The sequence below is a fragment of the Oncorhynchus masou genome, unplaced genomic scaffold (genome assembly GCF_036934945.1).
Source record: "Oncorhynchus masou masou isolate Uvic2021 unplaced genomic scaffold, UVic_Omas_1.1 unplaced_scaffold_761, whole genome shotgun sequence".
NCBI classification, from domain to species: Eukaryota; Metazoa; Chordata; class Actinopteri; order Salmoniformes; family Salmonidae; genus Oncorhynchus; species Oncorhynchus masou.
In genome coordinates, this window is record NW_027014076.1 from 259,783 (window position 1) to 285,496 (window position 25,714).

At 44.0% G+C, this 25,714-nt stretch overlaps 1 protein-coding gene across 1 annotated transcript in view; it reads left to right on the forward strand.

Annotated features, from left to right (window-relative positions):
• Positions 1-224: 224 nt before the first annotated feature.
• The window catches only part of LOC135537389 (MHC class II transactivator-like), a 77,155-nt gene continuing 51,665 nt past the window's right edge, over positions 225-25,714 (forward strand). The window contains 2 exon segments of the mRNA XM_064963567.1: positions 225-874; positions 24,093-24,167. Of these exon segments, the coding sequence (XP_064819639.1) occupies positions 790-874; positions 24,093-24,167 (160 nt within the window). The 5' untranslated portion in view covers positions 225-789.

Sequence of the window (25,714 nt, forward strand, 5' to 3'; positions counted from 1 at the left end):
ACCAAACTGGTATTACCATGCCAGCAACAATGTCAGTGAAAGGAATGAGGAGGAGGAGGAGGGGGGTGGGGGAGTATGGTGAAGTCAGTGGCGTGGCTGGTATCTGTTTATGTTGCGCCTGTGCGTGTGTATGCGCCTATCAGACTGGTATGGCAATATGGCCACATAGATAGACCGGTTGGTATGGCTGGTACTTTCCCAGCGAGACTGAAGCCAAACTCCCATGTAATTTCCTCCTCTAAAAACCAGAGGGAGGGAGAGAAAGAGGGAGAGGTCCTCTGGTCCAGGAGTCTTATTCTGTCTTTTTGTTGTCCTACGTTTTGTCCTTGCAACATAATCAGCTCCGAAACATTACCAATAGTTAGTCAGGCATTAGTGGGGTTCCCCAGTCTCTCCTTTATCCGATTGTAGCCATTGGGGCGGCAGAGTAGCCTAGTGATTAGAGTGTTGGACTAGTAACCGGAAGTTTGCAAGTTCAAATCCCCGAGCTGACAAATCTGTCGTTCTGCCCCTGAACAGGTAGTTAACCCACTGCTCCTTGGCCGTCATTGAAAATAAAAAATGTTCTTAACTGACTTGCCTAGTTAAATAAAGGTAAAATAAATACAAATTACACCCCTTGGTCTGAGTGATGAAAGCACTTGTCTTTAAGTTTGTAGATCAGTGGAAACGGGAGAGTAGAGAATAGACGCACAATGAGATTTCTATCGAAAGTAAAAGTAAATCGATGCCCTGGGTGCGACGCGAACAGACAGACGCACAACAAACGGCAACAAAGTCCACGGCTTAATGCATGGATCATATAGTGGATCATATAGTGGAAGCTGTTTCATTTTAACCGAGGGGATGGAGACTCTCGATGCCCGCCAGACAGGTGAGATTTTTGGGGTATTTTTCTGCTGGTCTCCTCAATATAGTTTTTATCCGAAGCACCGATACCATCTCCAATGCATGGTGAAATAAAAATAAAAAAACATTTTTTTTTTGAAAAGACAATAAATGTAAACTTATTTTGTACTATTTATTTAAGAGTTTTACTGTTTTTATTTTTGTAAATCTAATTTAATTTCGCCGTATTTTTGTTTGTGAATGATTGCATGTGGCGTGTGATTTGATGCGGGTTTTTGGGGGTGTTGGGCGGGATTCCAGTCAGCAACGAGAGAAAGTGAGGTGTCCTCTCGTGAGTCCCGGTAGGTGCTGTTCTCCGTTCTGTTATTCAGAAGGAATTACTACCGTGTGTTGCAATCTTAACCTCTGCAATGTTTAATTTGTGTTTGGCCGGTTATCTGGCATTTATTATTTTATTATAGGACTTGTATCATATCCGCCCCCCCCCCCCCCATGTTTAAAAGAGCAATACAACTGTGACACGTGGGGTTGACGGGGGACGTGGAGTTCATTAATTAAGCCATACGTTTACTTTCTGATCTGTTTTAATATCATTCTCTCTCCCCCCCCCCCAGGATGTGGGTAGCTCATTGCCTAGTTAAAGAGAAAAACAACATCTGTTAGACCAGTCTGTTTCAGCTTTGGACCAGAGACATTAAGTTTAGAGCGACGGGACACACATTCTAGCTGCTCTGGGGTCCCTGCTGAAGCCCAGTAGGCTAGTTACAGAGTAAAACAACATCTGTTAGACCAGTCTGTTTCAGCTTTGGATCAGAGACATTATGACCAGAGACAGAGATCAGACAGACAGACCAGACAGAGACCAGAGACATTATGTTTAGAGAGATAGGACAAAACATTGAGAATGTTGAATATTGTTCAAAATTCTAGAAAGTCTGTTTTTGATTTTATTTAACTAGACTATTTCAGTTAAGAACAAATTCTTATTTTACAATGATGGCCTACCCCCGACCAAACCCTCCCCTAACCCGAACAACCCTGGGCCAATATTGCACCGCCCTATGGGACCCTCGATCAAGTTCCGGTCCTGATGCTAGAGACCATAACTCAATGAGAGGCCCTGATGTTAGAGACCGTAACCCAATGAGAGGTCCTGATGCTAGAGACCGTAACCCAATGAGAGGCCCTGATGCTAGAGACCGTAACCCAATGAGAGGCCCTGATGCTAGAGACCGTAACCCAATGAGAGGTCCCTCTGATGCTAGAGACCGTAACCCAATGAGAGGTCCTGAGGAGACCGTAACCCAATGAGAGGTCAGGATGCTAGAGACCGTAAAACAACATCTGTTAGAGTCTGTTTCGCCCAGGTGCTAGAGACCGTAACCCAATGAGAGGTTCCTGATGCTAGAGACCGTAACTGATGCTGAGACCGTCAATGAGAGGCATGCTAGAGACCGTAACCAATGAGAGGATGCTAGAGACCGTAACAATGAGAGGTCCTGATGCAGAGACCGTAACAATGAGAGGTCCTAGAGACCGTAACCCAATGAGAGGCCCTGATGTTAGAGACCGTAACCCAATGAGAGGTTGATGCTAGAGACCGTAACCCAATGAGAGGTCCTGATGCTAGAGACCGTAACCCAATGAGAGGTCCTGATGCTAGAGACCGTAACCCAATGAGAGGTCCTGATGCTAGAGACCGTAACCCAATGAGAGGTCCTGATGCTAGAGACCGTAACCCAATGAGAGGTCCTGATGCTAGAGACCGTAACCCAATGAGAGGTCCTGATAGAACAATGAGAGGTCCTGATGCTAGAGACCATAACAATGAGAGGCCTGATGTTAGAGACCGTAACCCAATGAGAGGTCCTGATGCTAGAGACCGTAACCCAATGAGAGGCCCTGATGCTAGAGACCGTAACCCAATGAGAGGTCCTGACTAGAGACCGTAACCCAATGAGAGGTCCTGATGCTAGAGACCGTAACCCAATGAGAGGTCCTGATGCTAGAGACCGTAACCCAATGAGAGGTCCTGATGCTAGAGACCGTAACCCAATGAGAGGTCCTGATGCTAGAGACCGTAACCCAATGAGAGGTTGATGCTAGAGACCGTAACCCAATGAGAGGTCCTGATGCTAGAGACCATAACTCAATGAGAGGCCCTGATGTTAGAGACCGTAACCCAATGAGAGGGCCTGATGCTAGAGACCGTAACCCAATGAGAGGCCCTGATGCTAAAGACCGTAACCCAATGAGAGGTCCTGATGCTAGAGACCGTAACCCAATGAGAGGTCCTGATGCTAGAGACCGTAACCCAATGAGAGGCCCTGATGCTAGAGACCGTAACCCAATGAGAGGTCCTGATGCTAGAGACCGTAACCCAATGAGAGGTCCTGATGCTAGAGACCGTAACCCAATGAGAGGTCCTGATGCTAGAGACCGTAACCCAATGAGGTCCTGATGCTAGAGACCGTAACCCAATGAGAGGTCCTGATGCTAGAGACCGTAACCCAATGAGAGGTCCTGATGCTGACCGTGAGAGGCCCTAGAGACCGTAACCCAATGAGAGGCCCTGATGCTAGAGACCGTAACCCAATGAGAGGTCCTGATGCTAGAGACCGTAACCCAATGAGAGGTCCTGATGCTAGAGACCGTAACCCAATGAGAGGCCCTGATGCTAGAGACCGTAACCCAATGAGAGGTCCTGAGAGGTCCTGATGCTAGAGACCGTAACCCAATGAGAGGCATGCTAGAGACCGTAACCCAATGAGAGGTCCTGAGAGGTCCTGATGATGCTAGAGACCGTAACCCAATGAGAGGTCCTGATGCTAGAGACCGTAACCCAATGAGAGGTCCTGATGCTAGAGACCGTAACCCAATGAGAGGATCCTGATGCTAGAGACCGTAACCCAATGATGCTAGAGACCGAACCCAATGAGAGGTCCTGATGCTAGAGACCGAGAGGTCCTGAACCCAATGAGAGGTCCTGATGCTAGAGACCGTAACCCAATGAGAGGTCCTGATGCTAGAGACCGTAACCCAATGAGAGGTCCTGATGCTAGAGACCGTAACCCAATGAGAGGTCCTGATGCTAGAGACCGTAACCCAATGAGAGGTCCTGATGCTAGAGACCGAACCCAATGAGAGGTCCTGATGCTAGAGACCGTAACCCAATGAGAGGTCCTGATGAGAGACCGTAACCCAATGAGAGGTCCTGATGCTAGAGACCGTAACCCAATGAGAGGTCCTGATGCTAGAGACCGTAACCCAATGAGAGGCCGTAACCCAATGAGAGGTCCTGATGCTAGAGACCGTAACCCAATGAGAGGTCCTGATGTTAGAGACCGTAACCCAATGAGAGACCGTAACCCAATGAGAGGTCCTGATGCTAGAGACCGTAACCCAATGAGAGGTCCTGATGCTAGAGACCGTAACCCAATGAGAGGCCCTGATGCTAGAGACCGTAACCCATGCTAGAGACCGTAACCCAATGAGAGGCCCTGATGCTAGAGACCGTAACCCAATGAGAGGTCCTGATGCTAGAGACCGTAACCCAATGAGAGGCCCTGATGCTAGAGACCGTAACCCATCCTGATGCTAGAGACCGTAACCCAATGAGAGGTCCTGATGCTAGAGACCGTAACCCAATGAGAGGTCCTGATGCTAGAGACCGTGAGAGGTCCTGATGCTAGAGACCGTAACCCAATGAGAGGTCCTGATGCTAGAGACCGTAACCCAATGAGAGGTCCTGATGCTAGAGACCGTAACCCAATGAGAGGTCCTGATGCTAGAGACCGTAACCCAATGAGATGCCCTGATTCCTACACCTAGCTGAGAGGCCCTGATTCCTACACCTAGCTGAGAGGCCCTGATTCCCACACCTAGCTGAGAGGCCCTGATTCCTACACCTAGCTGAGAGGCCCTGATTCCTACACCGAGCTGAGAGGCCCTGATTCCTACACCCAGCTGAGAGGCCCCTATTCCTACACCTAGCTGAGAGGCCTGATTCCTACACCTAGCTGAGCTGCACTGATTCCTACACCTAGCTGAGAGGCCCTGATTCCTACACCTAGCTGAGAGGCCCTGATTCCTACACCTAGCTGAGAGGCCCTGATTCCTACGCCTAGCTTAGATGCCCTGATTCCTACACCCAGCTGAGAGGCCCCTATTCCTACACCTAGCTGAGAGGCCTGATTCCTACACCTAGCTGAGCTGCACTGATTCCTACACCTAGCTGAGAGGCCCTGATTCCTACACCTAGCTGAGAGGCCCTGATTCCTACACCTAGCTGAGAGGCCCTGATTCCTACGCCTAGCTTAGATGCCCTGATTCCTATGCCTAGCTGAGAGGTCCTGATTCCTACACCTAGCTGAGAGGCCCTGATTCCTACACCTAGCTGAGAGGCCCTGATTCCTACACCTAGCTGAGAGGCCCTGATTCCTACACCTAGCTGAGAGGCCCTGATTCCTACACCGAGCTGAGAGGCCCTGATTCCTACACCTAGCTGACAGTCCCTGATTCCTACACCTAGCTGAGAGGCCCTGATTCCTACACCTCGCTGAGAGGCCCTGATTCCTACACCTAGCTGAGAGGCCCTGATTCCTACACCTAGCTGAGAGGCCCTGATTCCTACACCTAGCTGAGAGGCCCTGATTCCTACACCTAGCTGAGAGGCCCTGATTCCTACACCTAGCTGAGAGGCCCTGATTCCTACACCTAGCTGAGAGGCCCTGATTCCTACACCGAGCTGAGAGGCCCTGATTCCTACACCTAGCTGACAGTCCCTGATTCCTACACCTAGCTGAGAGGCCCTGATTCCTACACCTAGCTGAGAGGCCAAAATTCCTACACCTAGCTGAGAGGCCCTGATTCCTACACCTAGCTGAGAGGCCCTGATTCCTACACCTAGCTGAGAGGCCCTGATTCCTACACCTCGCTGAGAGGCCCTGATTCCTACACCTAGCTGAGAGGCCCTGATTCCTACACCTAGCTGAGAGGCCCTGATTCCTACACCTAGCTGAGAGGCCCTGATTCCTACACCTAGCTGAAAGGCCCTGATTCCTACACCTAGCTGAGAGGCCCTGATTCCTACACCTAGCTGAGAGGCCCTGATTCCTACACCTAGCTGAGAGGCCCTGATTCCTACACCTAGCTGAGAGGCCCTGATTCCTACACCGAGCTGAGAGGCCCTGATTCCTACACCTAGCTGAGCTGCCCTGATTCCTACACCTAGCTGAGAGGCCAAAATTCCTACACCTAGCTGAGAGGCCCTGATTCCTACACCTAGCTGAGAGGCCCTGATTCCTACACCTAGCTGAGAGGCCCTGATTCCTACACCTCGCTGAGAGGCCCTGATTCCTACACCTAGCTGAGAGGCCCTGATTCCTACACCTAGCTGAGAGGCCCTGATTCCTACACCTAGCTGAGCTGCCCTGATTCCTACACCTAGCTGAAAGGCCCTGATTCCTACACCTAGCTGAGAGGCCCTGATTCCTACACCTAGCTGAGAGGCCCTGATTCCTACACCTAGCTGAGAGGCCCTGATTCCTACACCTAGCTGAGAGGCCCTGATTCCTACACCTAGCTGAGAGGCCCTGATTCCTACACCTAGCTGAGCTGCCCTGATTCCTACACCTAGCTGAGAGGCCAAAATTCCTACACCTAGCTGAGAGGCCCTGATTCCTACACCTAGCTGAGAGGCCCTGATTCCTACACCTAGCTGAGAGGCCCTGATTCCTACACCTAGCTGAGAGGCCCTGATTCCTACACCTAGCTGAGAGGCCCTGATTCCTACACCTAGCTGAGAGGCCCTGATTCCTACACCTAGCTGAGAGGCCCTGATTCCTACACCGAGCTGAGAGGCCCTGATTCCTACACCTAGCTGACAGTCACTGATTCCTACACCTAGCTGACAGTCCCTGATTCCTACACCTAGCTGAGAGGCCCTGATTCCTACACCTAGCTGAGAGGCCCTGATTCCTACGCCTAGCTGAGAGGCCCTGATTCCTACGCCTAGCTTAGATGCCCTGATTCCTATGCCTAGCTGAGAGGTCCTGATTCCTACGCCTAGCTGAGAGGCCCTGATTCCTACACCTAGCTGAGAGGCCCTGATTCCTACACCTAGCTGAGAGGCCCTGATTCCTACACCTAGCTGAGAGGCCCTGATTCCTACACCTAGCTGAGAGGCCCTGATTCCTACACCTAGCTGATAGGCCCTGATTCCTACACCTAGCTGAGAGGCCCTGATTCCTACACCTAGCTGAGAGGCCCTGATTCCTACACCCAGCTGAGAGGCCCCTATTCCTACATCTAGCTCAGAGGCCCTGATTCCTACGCCTAGCTGAGATGCCCTGATTCCTACGCCTAGCTGAGATGCCCTGATTCCTACGCCTAGCTGAGAGGCCAAAATTCCTACACCTAGCTGAGAGGCCCTGATTCCTACACCTAGCTGAGAGGCCCTGATTCCTACACCTAGCTGAGAGGTCCTGATTCCTACACTGAGCTGAGAGGCCCTGATTCCTACACCTAGCTGAGAGGCCCTGATTCCTACACCGAGCTGAGAGGCCCTGATTCCTACACCTAGCTGAGAAGCCCTGATTCCTACACCTAGCTGAGAGGCCCTGATTCCTACACCTAGCTGAGAGACCCTGATTCCTACACCGAGCTGAGAGGCCCTGATTCCTACACCTAGCTGAGAGGCCCTGATTCCTACACCTAGCTGAGAGGCCCTGATTCCTACACCTAGCTGAGAGGCCCTGATTTCTACACCGAGCTGAGAGGCCCTGATTCCTACACCTAGCTGAGAGGCCCTGATTCCTACACCTAGCTGAGAGGCCCTGATTCCTACACCTAGCTGAGAGGCCCTGATTCCTACACCTAGCTGAGAGGCCCTGATTCCTACACCGAGCTGAGAGGCCCTGATTCCTACACCTAGCTGAGAGGCCCTGATTCCTACACCTAGCTGAGAGGCCCTGATTCCTACACCTAGCTGAGAGGCCCTGATTCCTACACCGAGCTGAGAGGCCCTGATTCCTACACCTAGCTGAGCTGCAGACATCATTGCTCCCCCCCTTAACATGTATTTTTAATCTCACGCTTGATGTTAAAGATTTTCCCACATTATGGAAATCTGCTTTTGTACTGCCTCTCCTGAAAGGTGGAGATCCTTCGCTACTTGACAACTATTATTAACCCATATCAACATTGTCTGTACCTTCAAAGGTACTGGAGTCCTTAGTTAGTAGGCAGCTAAAAACCTACTTCCAAGAAAACAACATCTTAAATGGAATGTAAATCAGGTTTTTTAGGTCTGTCCAACATCACTGTTTCAGCAACATTGAAGGTTTTAAATGACGTGCTCTTGATAAGAAAGTTACATTGTGTTGTCTGTCTTTATTGATTTGTCGAAGGCATTTGACACCGTAGACCATATTGTGTTCGTAGTGCAAAGGTTTAAATGTTGTGGAATTACTGGTCGTGCTCTAGCTTTGTTTATAAATGACCTATCACATCGTTCAGAATGTGTAATGGCGGATGGTTGTAAATATGGGTCTATAGAGATGTGCTCAGGTGTTCCGCAAGGTTCTGTTTTGGGCCCACTATTTTTTTGTTTTGTATGTCAACAACATAGACAAGGGAATCTTATTGAAAACAGCGAATGTTCATTTTTTTAATGCAGATGATACTGTTCTAGTGGTAGTAGTTTATCTGTTCTCTATTCTGGTGGTAGTAGTTTATCTGTTCTCTATTCTAGTGGTAGTAGTTTATCTGTTCTCTACTCTAGTGGTAGTAGTTTATCTGTTCTGTATTCTAGTGGTAGTAGTTTATCTGTTCTGTATTCTAGTGGTAGTAGTTTATCTGTTCTCTATTCTAGTGGTAGTAGTTTATCTGTTCTCTATTCTAGTGGTAGTAGTTTATCTGTTCTCTATTCTAGTGGTAGTAGTTTATCTGTTCTCTATTCTAGTGGTAGTAGTTTATCTGTTCTCTATTCTAGTGGTAGTAGTTTATCTGTTCTCTATTCTAGTGGTGGTAGTTTATCTGTTCTCTATTCTAGTGGAAGTAGTTTATCTGTTCTCTATTCTAGTGGTAGTAGTTTATCTGTTTTCTATTCTAGTGGTAGTAGTTTATCTTTAGTTTTTGAAAAATGCCCAAAGACCATTTTAACATTATACAACAGAATCTGTTTCATTCTAACGCTGGTTCTAAATTCTGGTGAAAACAAAATGTTTGTTATTTTCAAATGCCAGGCATGTTACCGAATTCCCAATCTGGCCCTCAAACCATCACGGTCACCTAATAATCCCCAGTTAACAATTGGCTCATTCGTCCCCCCTCCTCTCCCCTGTAACTATTCCCCAGGTCGTTGCTGCAAATGAGAATGTGTTCTCAGTCAACTTACCTGGTAAAACAACAGATAAATAAAATAATAAAAAAATTGGAGAAGGGTGTATACTATATATCTGATTGGAGGGGGTGTATTCTATATGTTAATACTAGACATCTGATTGGAGGGGGTGTATTCTATATGTTAATACTATATATCTGATTGGAGGGGGTGTATTCTATATGGTAATACTATATATCTGATTGGAGGGGGTGTATTCTATATGTTAATACTAGACATCTGATTGGAGGGGGTGTATTCTATATGGTAATACTATATATCTGATTGGAGGGGGTGTATTCTATATGTTAATACTAGACATCTGATTGGAGGGGGTGTATTCTATATGGTAATACTATATATCTGATTGGAGGGGGTGTATTCTATATGTTAATACTATATATCTGATTGGAGGGGGTGTATTCTATATGTTAATACTAGATATCTGATTGGAGGGGGTGTATTCTATATGTTAATACTAGATATCTGATTGGAGGGGGTGTATTCTATATGTTAATACTAGATATCTGATTGGAGGGGGTGTATTCTATATGTTAATATTATATATCTGATTGGAGAGGGTGTATTCTATATGTTAATAATATATATCTGATTGGAGGGGGTGTATTCTATATGGTAACACTAGACATCTGATTGGAGAGGGTGTATTCTATATGTTAATACTATATATCTGATTGGATGGGGTGTATTCTATATGTTAATACTATATATCTGATTGGAGGGGGTGTATTCTATATGTTAATACTATATATCTGATTGGAGGGGGTGTATTCTATATGTTAATACTATATATCTGATTGGAGGGGGTGTATTCTATATGTTAATACTAGATATCTGATTGGAGGGGGTGTATTCTATATGTTAATACTATATATCTGATTGGAGGGGGTGTATTCTATATGTTAATACTATATATCTGATTGGAGGGGGTGTATTCTATATGGTAACAAGAGTGTAATTGTCTTTTTTTCTGTTTTTTGGCTAACTTGTTGGGTTGACAGTCGCTGGTTCGTAGTCATGACTACCCCCTGAATTGTATTTGTGTTTATTATGGATTCTCTTCCTGGGTTACGGCAAAATTAAGGAAGTAAATACGATTTTTTGAAACATAACAAAACATTTATTACAGAATTCACAACACACTTAAGTGTGTGGCCCTCAGGCCCATACCCTACTACCACATCTCTACAACACAGATCCATGTGAGTAGAGTGCTATGTTAAGATGCGTCTGTGCCTGTGTTTGTGTTACTTCACAGACCCCACTGTTCCATAAGGGGTATTTGTATCTGTACTTTTTTAATCTAATTTTTAATTTTTAATTTATTAAACATGGATCGCAATCTACACGCCGCATTTTGGTCCGACTCTCCTTCACACATAGAAAACCGTAACAATGGCTCTATGTAGTACTGTGGAATAGAGTTCCATGTAGTCATGTCTCTATGCAGTACTGTGGAATAGAGTTCCATGTAGTCATGTCTCTATGTAGTACTGTGGAATAGAGTTCCATGTAGTCATGGCTCTATGTAGTACTGTGGAATAGAGTTCCATGTCGTCATGGCTCTATGTAGTACTGTGGAATAGAGTTCCATGTAGTCATGGCTCTATGTAGTGGAATAGAGTTCCACGTAGTCATGGCTCTATGTAGTACTGTGGAATAGAGTTCCATGTAGTCATGGCTCTATGTAGTACTGTGGAATAGAGTTCCATGTAGTCATGGCTCTATGTAGTACTGTGGAATAGAGTTCCATGTAGTCATGGCTCTATGTAGTGGAATAGAGTTCCACGTAGTCATGGCTCTATGTAGTACTGTGGAATAGAGTTCCATGTAGTCATGGCTCTATGTAGTACTGTGGAATAGAGTTCCATGTAGTCATGTCTCTATGTAGTACTGTGAAATAGAGTTCCATGTAGTCATGGCTCCATATAGTACTGTGGAATAGAGTTCCATGTAGTCATGGCTCTATGTAGTGGAATAGAGTTCCACGTAGTCATGGCTCTATGTAGTACTGTGGAATAGAGTTCCATGTAGTCATGGCTCCATGTAGTACTGTGGAATAGAGTTCCATGTAGTCATGGCTCTATGTAGTGGAATAGAGTTCCACGTAGTCATGGCTCTATGTAGTACTGTGGAATAGAGTTCCATGTAGTCATGGCTCTATGTAGTACTGTGGAATAGAGTTCCATGTAGTCATGGCTCTATGTAGTACTGTGGAATAGAGATCCATTTAGTCATGGCTCTATGTAGTAATGTGGAATAGAGTTCCATGTAGTCATGGCTCTATGTAGTACTTTGGAACAGAGTTCCATGTAGTCGTGGCTCTATGTAGTACTGTGGAATAGAGTTCCATGTAGTCATGTCTCTATGTAGTACTGTGGAATAGAGTTCCATGTAGTCATGTCTCTATGTAGTACTGTGAAATAGAGTTCCATGTAGTCATGTCTCTATGTAGTACTGTGGAATAGAGTTCCATGTAGTCATGTCTCTATGTAGTACTGTGAAATAGAGTTCCATGTAGTCATGTCTCTATGTAGTACTGTGGAATAGAGTTCCATGTAGTTATGGCTCTATGTAGTACTGTGGAATAGAGTTCCATGTAGTTATGGCTCTATGTAGTACTGTGGAATAGAGTTCCATGTAGTCATGTCCCTATGTAGTACTGTGAAATAGAGTTCCATGTAGTCATGGCTCTATGTAGTACTGTGGAATAGAGTTCCATGTAGTCATGTCTCTATGTAGTACTGTGGAATAGAGTTCCATGTAGTCATGTCTCTATGTAGTACTGTGGAATAGAGTTCCATGTAGTCATGGCTCCATGTAGTACTGTGAAATAGAGTTCCATGTAGTCATGTCTCTATGTAGTACTGTGGAATAGAGTTCCATGTAGTCATGTCTCTACGTAGTACTGTGGAATAGAGTTCCATGTAGTCATGGCTCTATGTAGTACTGTGGAATAGAGTTCCATGTAGTCATGTCTCTATGTAGTACTGTGGAATAGAGTTCCATGTAGTCATGTCTCTATGTAGTACTGTGGAATAGAGTTCCATGTAGTCATGTCTCTATGTAGTACTGTGGAATAGAGTTCCATGTAGTCATGTCTCTATGTAGTACTGTGGAATAGAGTTCCATGTAGTCATGTCTCTATGTAGTACTGTGGAATAGAGTTCCATGTAGTCATGTCTCTATGTAGTACTGTGGAATAGAGTTCCATGTAGTCATGTCTCCATGTAGTACTGTGAAATAGAGTTCCGTGTAGTCATGTCTCTATGTAGTACTGTGGAATAGAGTTCCATGTAGTCATGGCTCTATGTAGTACTGTGGAATAGAGTTCCATGTAGTCATGTCTCTACGTAGTACTGTGGAATAGAGTTCCATGTAGTCATGGCTCTATGTAGTACTGTGGAATAGAGTTCCATGTAGTCATGTCTCTATGTAGTACTGTGGAATAGAGTTCCATGTAGTCATGTCTCTATGTAGTACTGTGGAATAGAGTTCCATGTAGTCATGTCTCTATGTAGTACTGTGGAATAGAGCTCCATGTAGTCATGTCTCTATGTAGTACTGTGGAATAGAGCTCCATGTAGTCATGTCTCCATGTAGTACTGTGGAATAGAGTTCCATGTAGTCATGTCTCCATGTAGTACTGTGGAATAGAGTTCCATGTAGTCATGGCTCTATGTAGTACTGTGGAATAGAGGTCCATGTAGTCATGTCTCTATGTAGTACTGTGGAATAGAGTTCCATGTAGTCATGGCTCTACGTAGTACTGTGGAATAGAGTTCCATGTAGTCATGGCTCCACGTAGTACTGTGGAATAGAGTTCCACGTAGTCATGGCTCCACGTAGTACTGTGGAATAGAGGTCCATGTAGTCATGTCTCTATGTAGTACTGTGGAATAGAGTTCCATGTAGTCATGGCTCTATGTAGTACTGTGGAATAGAGTTCCATGTAGTCATGGCTCTATGTAGTACTGTGGAATAGAGTTCCATGTAGTCATGTCTCCATGTAGTAATGTGGAATAGAGTTCCATGTAGTCATGTCTCTATGTAGTACTGTGGAATAGAGTTCCATGTAGTCATGTCTCTATGTAGTACTGTGGAATAGAGTTCCATGTAGTCAGGGCTCTATGTAGTACTGTGGAATAGAGTTCCATGTAGTCATGTCTCTATGTAGTACTGTGGAATATGGTTCCATGTAGTCGTGTCTCTATGTAGTACTGTGGAATATAGTTCCATGTAGTCGTGTCTCTATGTAGTACTGTGGAATAGAGTTCCATGTAGTCATGTCTCTATGTAGTACTGTGGAATAGAGTTCCATGTAGTCATGTCTCTATGTAGTACTGTGGAATAGAGTTCCATGTAGTCATGGCTCTATGTAGTACTGTGGAATAGAGTTCCATGTAGTCATGTCTCCATGTAGTACTGTGGAATAGAGTTCCACGTAGTCATGGCTCTATGTAGTACTGTGGAATAGAGTTCCATGTAGTCATGTCTCCATGTAGTACTGTGGAATAGAGTTCCATGTACTCATGTCTCCATGTAGTACTGTGGAATAGAGTTCCACGTAGTCATGGCTCTATGTAGTACTGTGGAATAGAGTTCCATGTAGTCATGTCTCTATGTAGTACTGTGGAATAGAGTTCCATGTAGTCATGTCTCCATGTAGTACTGTGAAATAGAGTTCCATGTAGTCATGTCTCTATGTAGTACTGTGGAATAGAGTTCCATGTAGTCATGGCTCTATGTAGTACTGTGGAATAGAGTTCCATGTAGTCATGTCTCTACGTAGTACTGTGGAATAGAGTTCCATGTAGTCATGGCTCTATGTAGTACTGTGGAATAGAGTTCCATGTAGTCATGTCTCTATGTAGTACTGTGGAATAGAGTTCCATGTAGTCATGTCTCTATGTAGTACTGTGGAATAGAGTTCCATGTAGTCATGTCTCTATGTAGTACTGTGGAATAGAGCTCCATGTAGTCATGTCTCTATGTAGTACTGTGGAATAGAGCTCCATGTAGTCATGTCTCCATGTAGTACTGTGGAATAGAGTTCCATGTAGTCATGTCTCCATGTAGTACTGTGGAATAGAGTTCCATGTAGTCATGGCTCTATGTAGTACTGTGGAATAGAGGTCCATGTAGTCATGTCTCTATGTAGTACTGTGGAATAGAGTTCCATGTAGTCATGGCTCTACGTAGTACTGTGGAATAGAGTTCCATGTAGTCATGGCTCCACGTAGTACTGTGGAATAGAGTTCCACGTAGTCATGGCTCCACGTAGTACTGTGGAATAGAGGTCCATGTAGTCATGTCTCTATGTAGTACTGTGGAATAGAGTTCCATGTAGTCATGGCTCTATGTAGTACTGTGGAATAGAGTTCCATGTAGTCATGGCTCTATGTAGTACTGTGGAATAGAGTTCCATGTAGTCATGTCTCCATGTAGTAATGTGGAATAGAGTTCCATGTAGTCATGTCTCTATGTAGTACTGTGGAATAGAGTTCCATGTAGTCATGTCTCTATGTAGTACTGTGGAATAGAGTTCCATGTAGTCAGGGCTCTATGTAGTACTGTGGAATAGAGTTCCATGTAGTCATGTCTCTATGTAGTACTGTGGAATATAGTTCCATGTAGTCGTGTCTCTATGTAGTACTGTGGAATATAGTTCCATGTAGTCGTGTCTCTATGTAGTACTGTGGAATAGAGTTCCATGTAGTCATGTCTCTATGTAGTACTGTGGAATAGAGTTCCATGTAGTCATGTCTCTATGTAGTACTGTGGAATAGAGTTCCATGTAGTCATGGCTCTATGTAGTACTGTGGAATAGAGTTCCATGTAGTCATGTCTCCATGTAGTACTGTGGAATAGAGTTCCACGTAGTCATGGCTCTATGTAGTACTGTGGAATAGAGTTCCATGTAGTCATGTCTCCATGTAGTACTGTGGAATAGAGTTCCATGTACTCATGTCTCCATGTAGTACTGTGGAATAGAGTTCTATGTAGTCATGTCTCCATGTAGTACTGTGGAATAGAGTTCCATGTAGTCATGTCTCTATGTAGTACTGTGGAATAGAGTTCCATGTAGTCATGTCTCCATGTAGTACGGTGGAATAGAGTTCCATGTAGTCATGGCTCTACGTAGTACTGTGGAATAGAGTTCCATGTAGTCATGTCTCTACGTAGTACTGTGGAATAGAGTTCCATGTAGTCATGTCTCCATGTAGTACTGTGGAACAGAGTTCCATGTAGTCATGGCTCTATGTAGTACTGTGGAATAGAGTTCCATGTAGTCATGGCTCTATGTAGTACTGTGGAATAGAGTTCCATGTAGTCATGGCTCTATGTAGTACTGTGGAATAGAGTTCCATGTAGTCATGTCTCTATGTAGTACTGTGGAATAGAGTTCCATGTAGTCATGGCTCTATGTAGTACTGTGGAATAGAGTTCCATGTAGTCATGTCTCTATGTAGTACTGTGGAATAGAGTTCCATGTAGTCATGTCTCTATGTAGTACTGTGGAATAGAGTTCCATGTAGTCATGGCTCTATGTAGTACTGTGGAATAGAGTTCCATGTAGTCATGTCTCCATGTAGTACTGTGGAATAGAGTTACACGTAGTCATGTCTCTATGTAGTACTGTGGAATAGAGTTCCATGTAGTCATGTCTCTATGTAGTACTGTGGAATAGAGTTCCATGTAGTTATGTCTCTATGTAGTACTGTGAAATAGAGTTCCATGTAGTCATGTCTCCATGTAGTACTGTGGAATAGAGTTCCATGTAGTCATGTCTCTATGTGGTACTGTGGAATAGAGTTCCATGTAGTCATGTCTCCATGTAGTACTGTGGAATAGAGGTCCATGTAGTCATGTCTCTATGTAGTACTGTGGAATAGAGTTCCATGTAGTCATGTCTCTATGTAGTACTGTGGAATAGAGTTCCATGTAGTCATGTCTCCATGTAGTACTGTGGAATAGAGATCCATGTAGTCATGTCTCTATGTAGTACTGTGGAATAGAGTTCCATGTAGTCATGTCTCTATGTAGTACTGTGGAATAGAGTTCCATGTGGTCATGTCTCTATGTAGTACTGTGGAATAGAGTTCCATGTAGTCATGTCTCTATGTAGTACTGTGGAATAGAGTTCCATGTAGTCATAGCTCTATGTAGTACTGTGGAATAGAGTTCCATGTAGTCATGTCTCTATGTAGTACTGTGGAATAGAGTTCCACGTAGTCATGTCTCTATGTAGTACTGTGGAATAGAGTTCCACGTAGTCATGGCTCTATGTAGTACTGTGGAATAGAGTTCCACGTAGTCATGTCTCTATGTAGTACTGTGGAATAGAGTTCCTTGTAGTCATGTCTCTATGTAGTACTGTGGAATAGAGTTCCATGTAGTCATGTCTCTATGTAGTACTGTGGAATAGAGTTCCATGTAGTCATGTCTCTATGTAGTACTGTGGAATAGAGTTCCATGTAGTCATGTCTCTATGTAGTACTGTGGAATAGAGTTCCATGTAGTCATGGCTCTATGTAGTACTGTGGAATAGAGTTCCATGTAGTCATGTCTCTATGTAGTACTGTGGAATAGAGTTCCATGTAGTCATGTCTCTATGTAGTACTGTGGAATAGAGTTCCATGTAGTCATGTCTCTATGTAGTACTGTGGAATAGAGTTCCATGTAGTCATGTCTCTATGTAGTACTGTGGAATAGAGTTCCATGTAGTCATGTCTCTATGTAGTACTGTGGAATAGAGCTCCATGTAGTCATGTCTCTATGTAGTACTGTGGAATAGAGCTCCATGTAGTCATGTCTCCATGTAGTACTGTGGAATAGAGTTCCATGTAGTCATGTCTCCATGTAGTACTGTGGAATAGAGTTCCATGTAGTCATGGCTCTATGTAGTACTGTGGAATAGAGGTCCATGTAGTCATGTCTCTATGTAGTACTGTGGAATAGAGTTCCATGTAGTCATGGCTCTACGTAGTACTGTGGAATAGAGTTCCATGTAGTCATGGCTCCACGTAGTACTGTGGAATAGAGTTCCATGTAGTCATGGCTCCACGTAGTACTGTGGAATAGAGGTCCATGTAGTCATGTCTCTATGTAGTACTGTGGAATAGAGTTCCATGTAGTCATGTCTCTATGTAGTACTGTGGAATAGAGTTCCATGTAGTCATGTCTCTATGTAGTACTGTGGAATAGAGTTCCATGTAGTCATGGCTCTATGTAGTACTGTGGAATAGAGTTCCATGTAGTCATGTCTCTATGTGGTACTGTGGAATAGAGTTCCATGTAGTCATGTCTCTATGTAGTACTGTGGAATAGAGTTCCATGTAGTCATGGCTCTATGTAGTACTGTGGAATAGAGTTCCATGTAGTCATGGCTCTATGTAGTACTGTGGAATAGAGTTCCATGTAGTCATGGCTCTATGTAGTACTGTGGAATAGAGTTCCATGTAGTCATGTCTCTATGTAGTACTGTGGAATAGAGTTCCATGTAGTCATGTCTCTATGTAGTACTGTGGAATAGAGCTCCATGTAGTCATGTCTCTATGTAGTACTGTGGAATAGAGATCCATGTAGTCATGTCTCCATGTAGTACTGTGGAATAGAGTTCCATGTAGTCATGTCTCCATGTAGTACTGTGGAATAGAGTTCCATGTAGTCATGGCTCTATGTAGTACTGTGGAATAGAGGTCCATGTAGTCATGTCTCTATGTAGTACTGTGGAATAGAGTTCCATGTAGTCATGGCTCTACGTAGTACTGTGGAATAGAGTTCCATGTAGTCATGGCTCCACGTAGTACTGTGGAATAGAGTTCCATGTAGTCATGGCTCCACGTAGTACTGTGGAATAGAGGTCCATGTAGTCATGTCTCTATGTAGTACTGTGGAATAGAGTTCCATGTAGTCATGTCTCCATGTAGTACTGTGGAATAGAGTTCCATGTAGTCATGGCTCCACGTAGTACTGTGGAATAGAGGTCCATGTAGTCATGTCTCTATGTAGTACTGTGGAATAGAGTTCCATGTAGTCATGGCTCTATGTAGTACTGTGGAATAGAGTTCCATGTAGTCATGGCTCTATGTAGTACTGTGGAATAGAGTTCCATGTAGTCATGTCTCCATGTAGTAATGTGGAATAGAGTTCCATGTAGTCATGTCTCTATGTAGTACTGTGGAATAGAGTTCCATGTAGTCATGTCTCTATGTAGTACTGTGGAATAGAGTTCCATGTAGTCAGGGCTCTATGTAGTACTGTGGAATAGAGTTCCATGTAGTCATGTCTCTATGTAGTACTGTGGAATAGAGTTCCACGTAGTCGTGGCTCTATGTAGTACTGTGGAATAGAGTTCCATGTAGTCATGTCTCTATGTAGTACTGTGGAATAGAGGTCCATGTAGTCATGTCTCTATGTAGTACTGTGGAATAGAGTTCTATGTAGTACTGTGGAATAGAGTTCCATGTAGTCATGTCTCTATGTAGTACTGTGGAATAGAGTTCCATGTAGTCATGTCTCTATGTAGTACTGTGGAATAGAGTTCCATGTAGTCATGGCTCTATGTAGTACTGTGGAATAGAGTTCCACGTAGTCATGTCTCTATGTAGTACTGTGGAATAGAGGTCCACGTAGTCATGTCTCTATGTAGTACTGTGGAATAGAGGTCCACGTAGTCATGTCTCTATGTAGTCCTGTGGAATAGAGTTCCATGTAGTCATGTCTCTACGTAGTACTGTGAAATAGAGGTCCACGTAGTCATGTCTCTATGTAGTACTGTGGAATAGAGTTCCATGTAGTCATGTCTCTATGTAGTACTGTGGAATAGAGGTCCATGTAGTCATGTCTCCATGTAGTACTGTGGAATAGAGTTCCATGTAGTCATGTCTCTATGTAGTACTGTGGAATAGAGTTCCATGTAGTCATGTCTCTATGTAGTACTGTGGAATAGAGTTCCATGTAGTCATGTCTCTATGTAGTACTATGGAATAGAGTTCCATGTAGTCATGTCTCTATGTAGTACTGTGGAATAGAGTTCCATGTAGTCATGGCTCTATGTAGTACTGTGGAATAGAGTTCCATGTAGTCATGTCTCTATGTAGTACTGTGGAATAGAGTTCCATGTAGTCATGTCTCTATGTAGTACTGTGGAATAGAGTTCCATGTAGTCATGGCTCTATGTGGTACTGTGGAATAGAGTTCCATGTAGTCATGGCTCTATGTAGTACTGTGGAATAGAGTTCCATGTAGTCATGTCTCTATGTAGTACTGTGGAATAGAGTTCCATGTAGTCATGTCTCTATGTAGTACTGTGGAATAGAGTTCCATGTAGTCATGTCTCTATGTAGTACTGTGGAATAGAGTTCCATGTAGTCATGGCTCTATGTAGTACTGTGGAATAGAGTTCCATGTAGTCATGTCTCTATGTAGTACTGTGGAATAGAGTTCCATGTAGTCATGTCTCTATGTAGTACTGTGGAATAGAGTTCCATGTAGTCATGGCTCTATGTGGTACTGTGGAATAGAGTTCCATGTAGTCATGGCTCTATGTAGTACTGTGGAATAGAGTTCCATGTAGTCATGTCTCTATGTAGTACTGTGGAATAGTGTTCCATGTAGTCATGGCTCTATGTAGTACTGTGGAATAGAGTTCCATGTAGTCATGTCTCTATGTAGTACTGTGGAATAGAGTTCCATGTAGTCATGTCTCTATGTAGTACTGTGGAATAGTGTTCCATGTAGTCATGTCTCTATGTAGTACTGTGGAATAGTGTTCCATGTAGTCATGTCTCTATGTAGTACTGTGGAATAGAGTTCCATGTAGTCATGTCTCTATGTAGTACTGTGAAATAGAGTTCCATGTAGTCATGACTCTATGTAGTACTGTGGAATAGAGTTCCATGTAGTCATGGCTCTACGTAGTACTGTGGAATAGAGTTCCATGTAGTCATGTCTCTATGTAGTACTGTGGAATAGAGTTCCATGTAGTCATGTCTCTATGTAGTACTGTGAACCTCCCCATCGTCTGTTATTTAGCATTGTTTCTCAGGATCCTGTCTTTCAAAGATAATATCGTACAAATCGAAATAACTTCACAGATCTGCATTGTAAAGGGTTTAAACACGGTTTCCCAATGCTTGTTCAATGAACCATAAACAATTAATGAACATGCACCTGTGGAACGGTCATTAAGACACTAACAGCTTACAGACGGTAGTTATGGAAGATGGTCAGAGTTATAAAAACTTATGACACTAAAGAGGCCTTTGTACTGACTCTGAAAAACACCCAAAGAAAGATGCTCATCTGCGTGAATGTGCTTTAGGCTGCAAGGAGGCGTGAGGACTGCAGATGTGGCCAGGGCAATAAATTGCAATGCCCGTACTGTGAGATGCCTAAGACAGCGCTACAGGGAGACAGGACAGACAGCTGATCGTCCTTGCAGTGGCAGACCACTTGAAACAACACCTGCACAGGATCGGTACATTCGAACATCACACCTGCGGGATAGGTACAGGATGGCAACAACAACTGTCCATCAGTGCTCAGTCTGTCTGCAATAGGCTGAGAGAGGCTGGACTGAGGGTTTCTAGGCCTGTTGTAAGGCAGGTTCTCACCAGACATCACCGGCAACAACATCGCCTATGGGCACAAACCCACCGTCGCTGGACCAGACAGGACTGGCAAAAAAGTGCTCTTCACTGACGAGTCAGGGTTTTGCCTCACCAGCGGTGATGGTCGGATTCGCGTTTATTGTCAAAGGAATGAGCGTTACACCGAGGCCTGTACTCTGGAGCGGGATCGATTTGGAGTTGGAGGGTCCGTCATGGTCTGGGGTGGTGTGTCACAGCATCATCGGACTGAGCTTGTTGTCATTGCAGGCAATCTCAACGATGTGCGTTACAGGGAAGAAATCCTCCTCCCTCATGTGGTATCCTTCCTGCAGGCTCATCCTGACATGACCCTCTAGCATGACAATGCCACCAGCCATACTGCTCGTTCTGTGCGTGATTTCCTGTAAGACAGGAAAGTCAGTGTTCTGCCATGGCCAGCGAAGAGCCCGGATCTCAATCCGATTAAGCACATCTGGGAACTGTTGGATCGGAGGGTGAGGGCGAGGGCCATTCCCCCCCCCAAAAATGTCCGGGAACTTGCAGGTGCCTTGGTGGAAGAGTGGGGTAACATCTCACATCAAGAACTGGCAAATCTGTTGCAATCCATGAGGAGGAGATGCACTGCAGTACTTAATGCAGCTGGTGGCCACACCAGATACTGACTGTTACTTTTGATTTTGACCCCCCTTTGTTCAGGGACATATTACTCCATTTCTGCTAGTCACATGTCTGTGGAACGTGTTCAGTTTATGTGTCAGTTGTTGAATCTTATGTTCATACAAATATTTACACATATTAAGTCTGCTGAAAATAAACACAGTTGACAGTGAGAGGACGTTTCTTTTTTTTGATGAGTTTATTTGGTCAAACACAATTGGTAACAGGGGCTGATTGGTCAGCTATTTGAGCCAGTAAAAGGTGCTTTACTATTCTTAGGTAGTGGAATGACTTTAGCTTCCCTTCAGGCCTGAGAGGGCACACACTTTCAAGTAGGCTTAAATTGAAGATGTGGCAAATGGGAGTGTCAATATCGTCCTCAGTCATTTTCCATCCAGATTGTCAGACCCTCGGTGGCTTGTCCTTGTTGTCAATACTTTGTTCACCTCTTTCACACTGACTTTACGGAACTCAAAAGTACACTTCTTGTCGGTCATAATATGGTCAGATATACAATCGATGTGTCGTGTCAGCGTTTGTTGCTGGCGTGGCATGCCTAAGTTTGCTTACCTTGCCAATTAAAAAATATCCTTGAGGTAGTTGGCAATATCAGTGGGTTTTATAATGAATGAGCCATCTGATTCAATGACTGACGGAGCTGAGTTTGCCTTATTTACCATTATTTATGTAATTGACCTTTGTTTCATAGTTTCTTCTTCTTTTTAATTCAGTTAAGTCACATGATTTCTCAACTTGCGGTACGTTTGCCAATCCGTTGTGCAGCCACACTTATTTTCCATTCCTTTTGCCTCATCCCTTCAAACTATTTTTCAATTCCTCATCAATCCACAGGGGATTTTAACAGTTTTTTATTTTACAAGTTCTTAACAGGTGTGTGTCTATTAGTAACTGGGATTAAAGCAATTTCATAAATGTGTCAAGTGCAGCGTCTGGGTTGCTTCTCATTACACACCACAGACCAGCAGCGTCTGGGTTGCTCCTCATTACACACCACGGACCAGAAACGTCTGGGTTGCTTCTCATTACACACCACGGACCAGCAACGTCTGGGTTGCTTCTCATTACACACCACAGACCAGCAGCGTCTGGTTGCTCCTCATTACACACCACAGACCAGCAGCGTCTGGGTTGCTCCTCATTACACACCACAGACTAGCAGCGTCTGGTTGCTCCTCATTACACACCACAGACCAGCAGCGTCTGGGTTGCTTCTCATTACACACCACAGACCAGCAGCGTCTGGTTGCTCCTCATTACACACCACAGACCAGCAGCGTCTGGGTTGCTCCTCATTACGCACCACAGACCAGCAGCGTCTGGTTGTTCCTCATTACACACCACAGACTAGCAGCGTCTGGTTGCTCCTCATTACACACCACAGACCAGCAGCGTCTGGTTGCTCCTCATTACACACCACAGACCAGCAGCGTCTGGTTGCTCCTCATTACACACCACAGAGCAGCAGCGTCTGGTTGCTCCTCATTACACACCACTGACCAACAGCGTCTGGTTGCTCCTCATTACACACCACAGAGCAGCAGCGTCTGGTTGCTCCTCATTACACACCACAGACCAACAACTATTCTTTACATCAACAACATATGAATCACTACAAAACATATTGTATGACCTCGTCACTATATTAGGCCCAGCCTTTGGAACTGGTTTTCCTAAGTTGAGAGGATGCCAAGAAGGTGTAAAGCTGTCATCAAGGCAAAGGGTGGCTATTTTGAAGAATCTCAAATATATTATAATTTTTTTTAAACACTTTTTTTGGTTACTACATGATTCCATATGTGTTATTTCATAGTTTTGATGTCTTCACTATTATTCTACAGTGTAGAAAATAGTTTAAAAAATAAAGAAGAACCCTGGAATGTGTAGGCTGAGAGAGGCTGTCCAAACTGTTGACTGGTACTGTAGGTCTCATCACATATATTATCAAGCATTTCACACACGTTATCCAGATACTGACTGTTAGCACTTGGTGGTCTATAGCAGCTTCCCACCAGAATGGGCTTTAGGCGAGGCAGATGAACCTGTAGCCATTATTACATCAACAGTATTTAACATGAGATCCTCTCTAATCTTTACAGGAATGTGGTTTTGAATATAAACAGCCACACCTCCACCTTTGGCATTCCTGTCTTTTCTGTAGATGTTATAACCTTGTATTGCCACCACTGTATCATTAAAGGTATTGTCTAAGTAGAGTTTCAGATATAGTCAGAATATTAATGTCATCTGTTACTAGCCAGTTATTAATTTCATGAACCTTGTTTCTTAAAGCTACGTATGTTAACGTTGGCTATTTTTGAGCACTTTTCTGTGATGCTTGCTTGTTTTCATTGCTTTACTGGGAAACTTATCAGAAGTAGACATTCTCATGTTATTTACGTTAGTGCAGGGTGAGCTGCACACGGTGGACTTCCTCCTAGGGCGAACCCACATCAGTGTTAACAGCATAAATCTGGTTCCTAGGCACGTGATCGCTGCGTACAATAGATGTAGTATATGCTGATCCAATGTGATTTGGTCAACAGGTGCCAGGATGCAGGATATGGATATCATGGATCTGCACCCCTCCCTCACACCTGAGGTTGAAGACCTTCTGCCAGGTAACCCTGGACTAACACAGAGATATAGTTACCCTGGACTAACACAGAGATATAGTTACCCTGGACTAAACACTGATCTACAGAGATATAGTTACCCTGGACTAACACAGAGATATAGTTACCCTGGACTAAACACTGATCTACAGAGATATAGTTACCCTGGACTAACACAGAGATATAGTTACCCTGGACTAACACAGAGATATAGTTACCCTGGACTAAACACTGATCTACAGAGATATAGTTACCCTGGACTAACACAGAGATATAGTTACCCTGGACTAACACAGAGATATAGTTACCCTGGACTAACACAGAGATATAGTTACCCTGGACTAACACAGAGATATAGTTACCCTGGACTAACACAGAGATATAGTTACCCTGGACTAACACAGAGATATAGTTACCCTGGACTAAACACTGATCTACAGAGATATAGTTACCCTGGACTAACACAGAGATATAGTTACCCTGGACTAAACACTGATCTACAGAGATATAGTTACCCTGGACTAACACAGAGATATAGTTACCCTGGACTAAACACTGATCTACAGAGATATAGTTACCCTGGACTAAACACTGATCTACAGAGATATAGTTACCCTGGACTAACACAGAGATATAGTTACCCTGGACTAAACACTGATCTACAGAGATATAGTTACCCTGGACTAAACACTGATCAACAGAGATATAGTTACCCTGGACTAACACAGAGATATAGTTACCCTGGACTAAACACTGATCTACAGAGATATAGTTACCCTGGACTAAACACTGATCTACAGAGATATAGTTACCCTGGACTAACACAGAGATATAGTTACCCTGGACTAAACACTGATCTACAGAGATATAGTTACCCTGGACTAAACACTGATCTACAGAGATATAGTTACCCTGGACTAAACACTGATCTACAGAGATATAGTTACCCTGGACTAAACACTGATCTACAGAGATATAGTTACCCTGGACTAAACACTGATCTACATAGATATAGTTACCCTGGACTAAACACTGATCTACAGAGATATAGTTACCCTGGACTAACACAGAGATATAGTTACCCTGGACTAACACAGAGATATAGTTACCCTGGACTAAACACAGAGATATAGTTACCCTGGACTAAACACTGATCTACAGAGATATAGTTACCCTGGACTAACACAGAGATATAGTTACCCTGGACTAAACACTGATCTACATAGATATAGTTACCCTGGACTAACACAGAGATATAGTTACCCTGGACTAACACAGAGATATAGTTACCCTGGACTTAACACTGATCTACAGAGATATAGTTACCCTGGACTAAACACTGATCTACAGAGATGTAGTTACCCTGGACTAACACAGAGATATAGTTACCCTGGACTAACACAGAGATATAGTTACCCTGGACTAAACACTGATCTACAGAGATATAGTTACCCTGGACTAACACAGAGATATAGTTACCCTGGACTAAACACTGATCTACAGAGATATAGTTACCCTGGACTAAACACTGATCTACAGAGATATAGTTACCC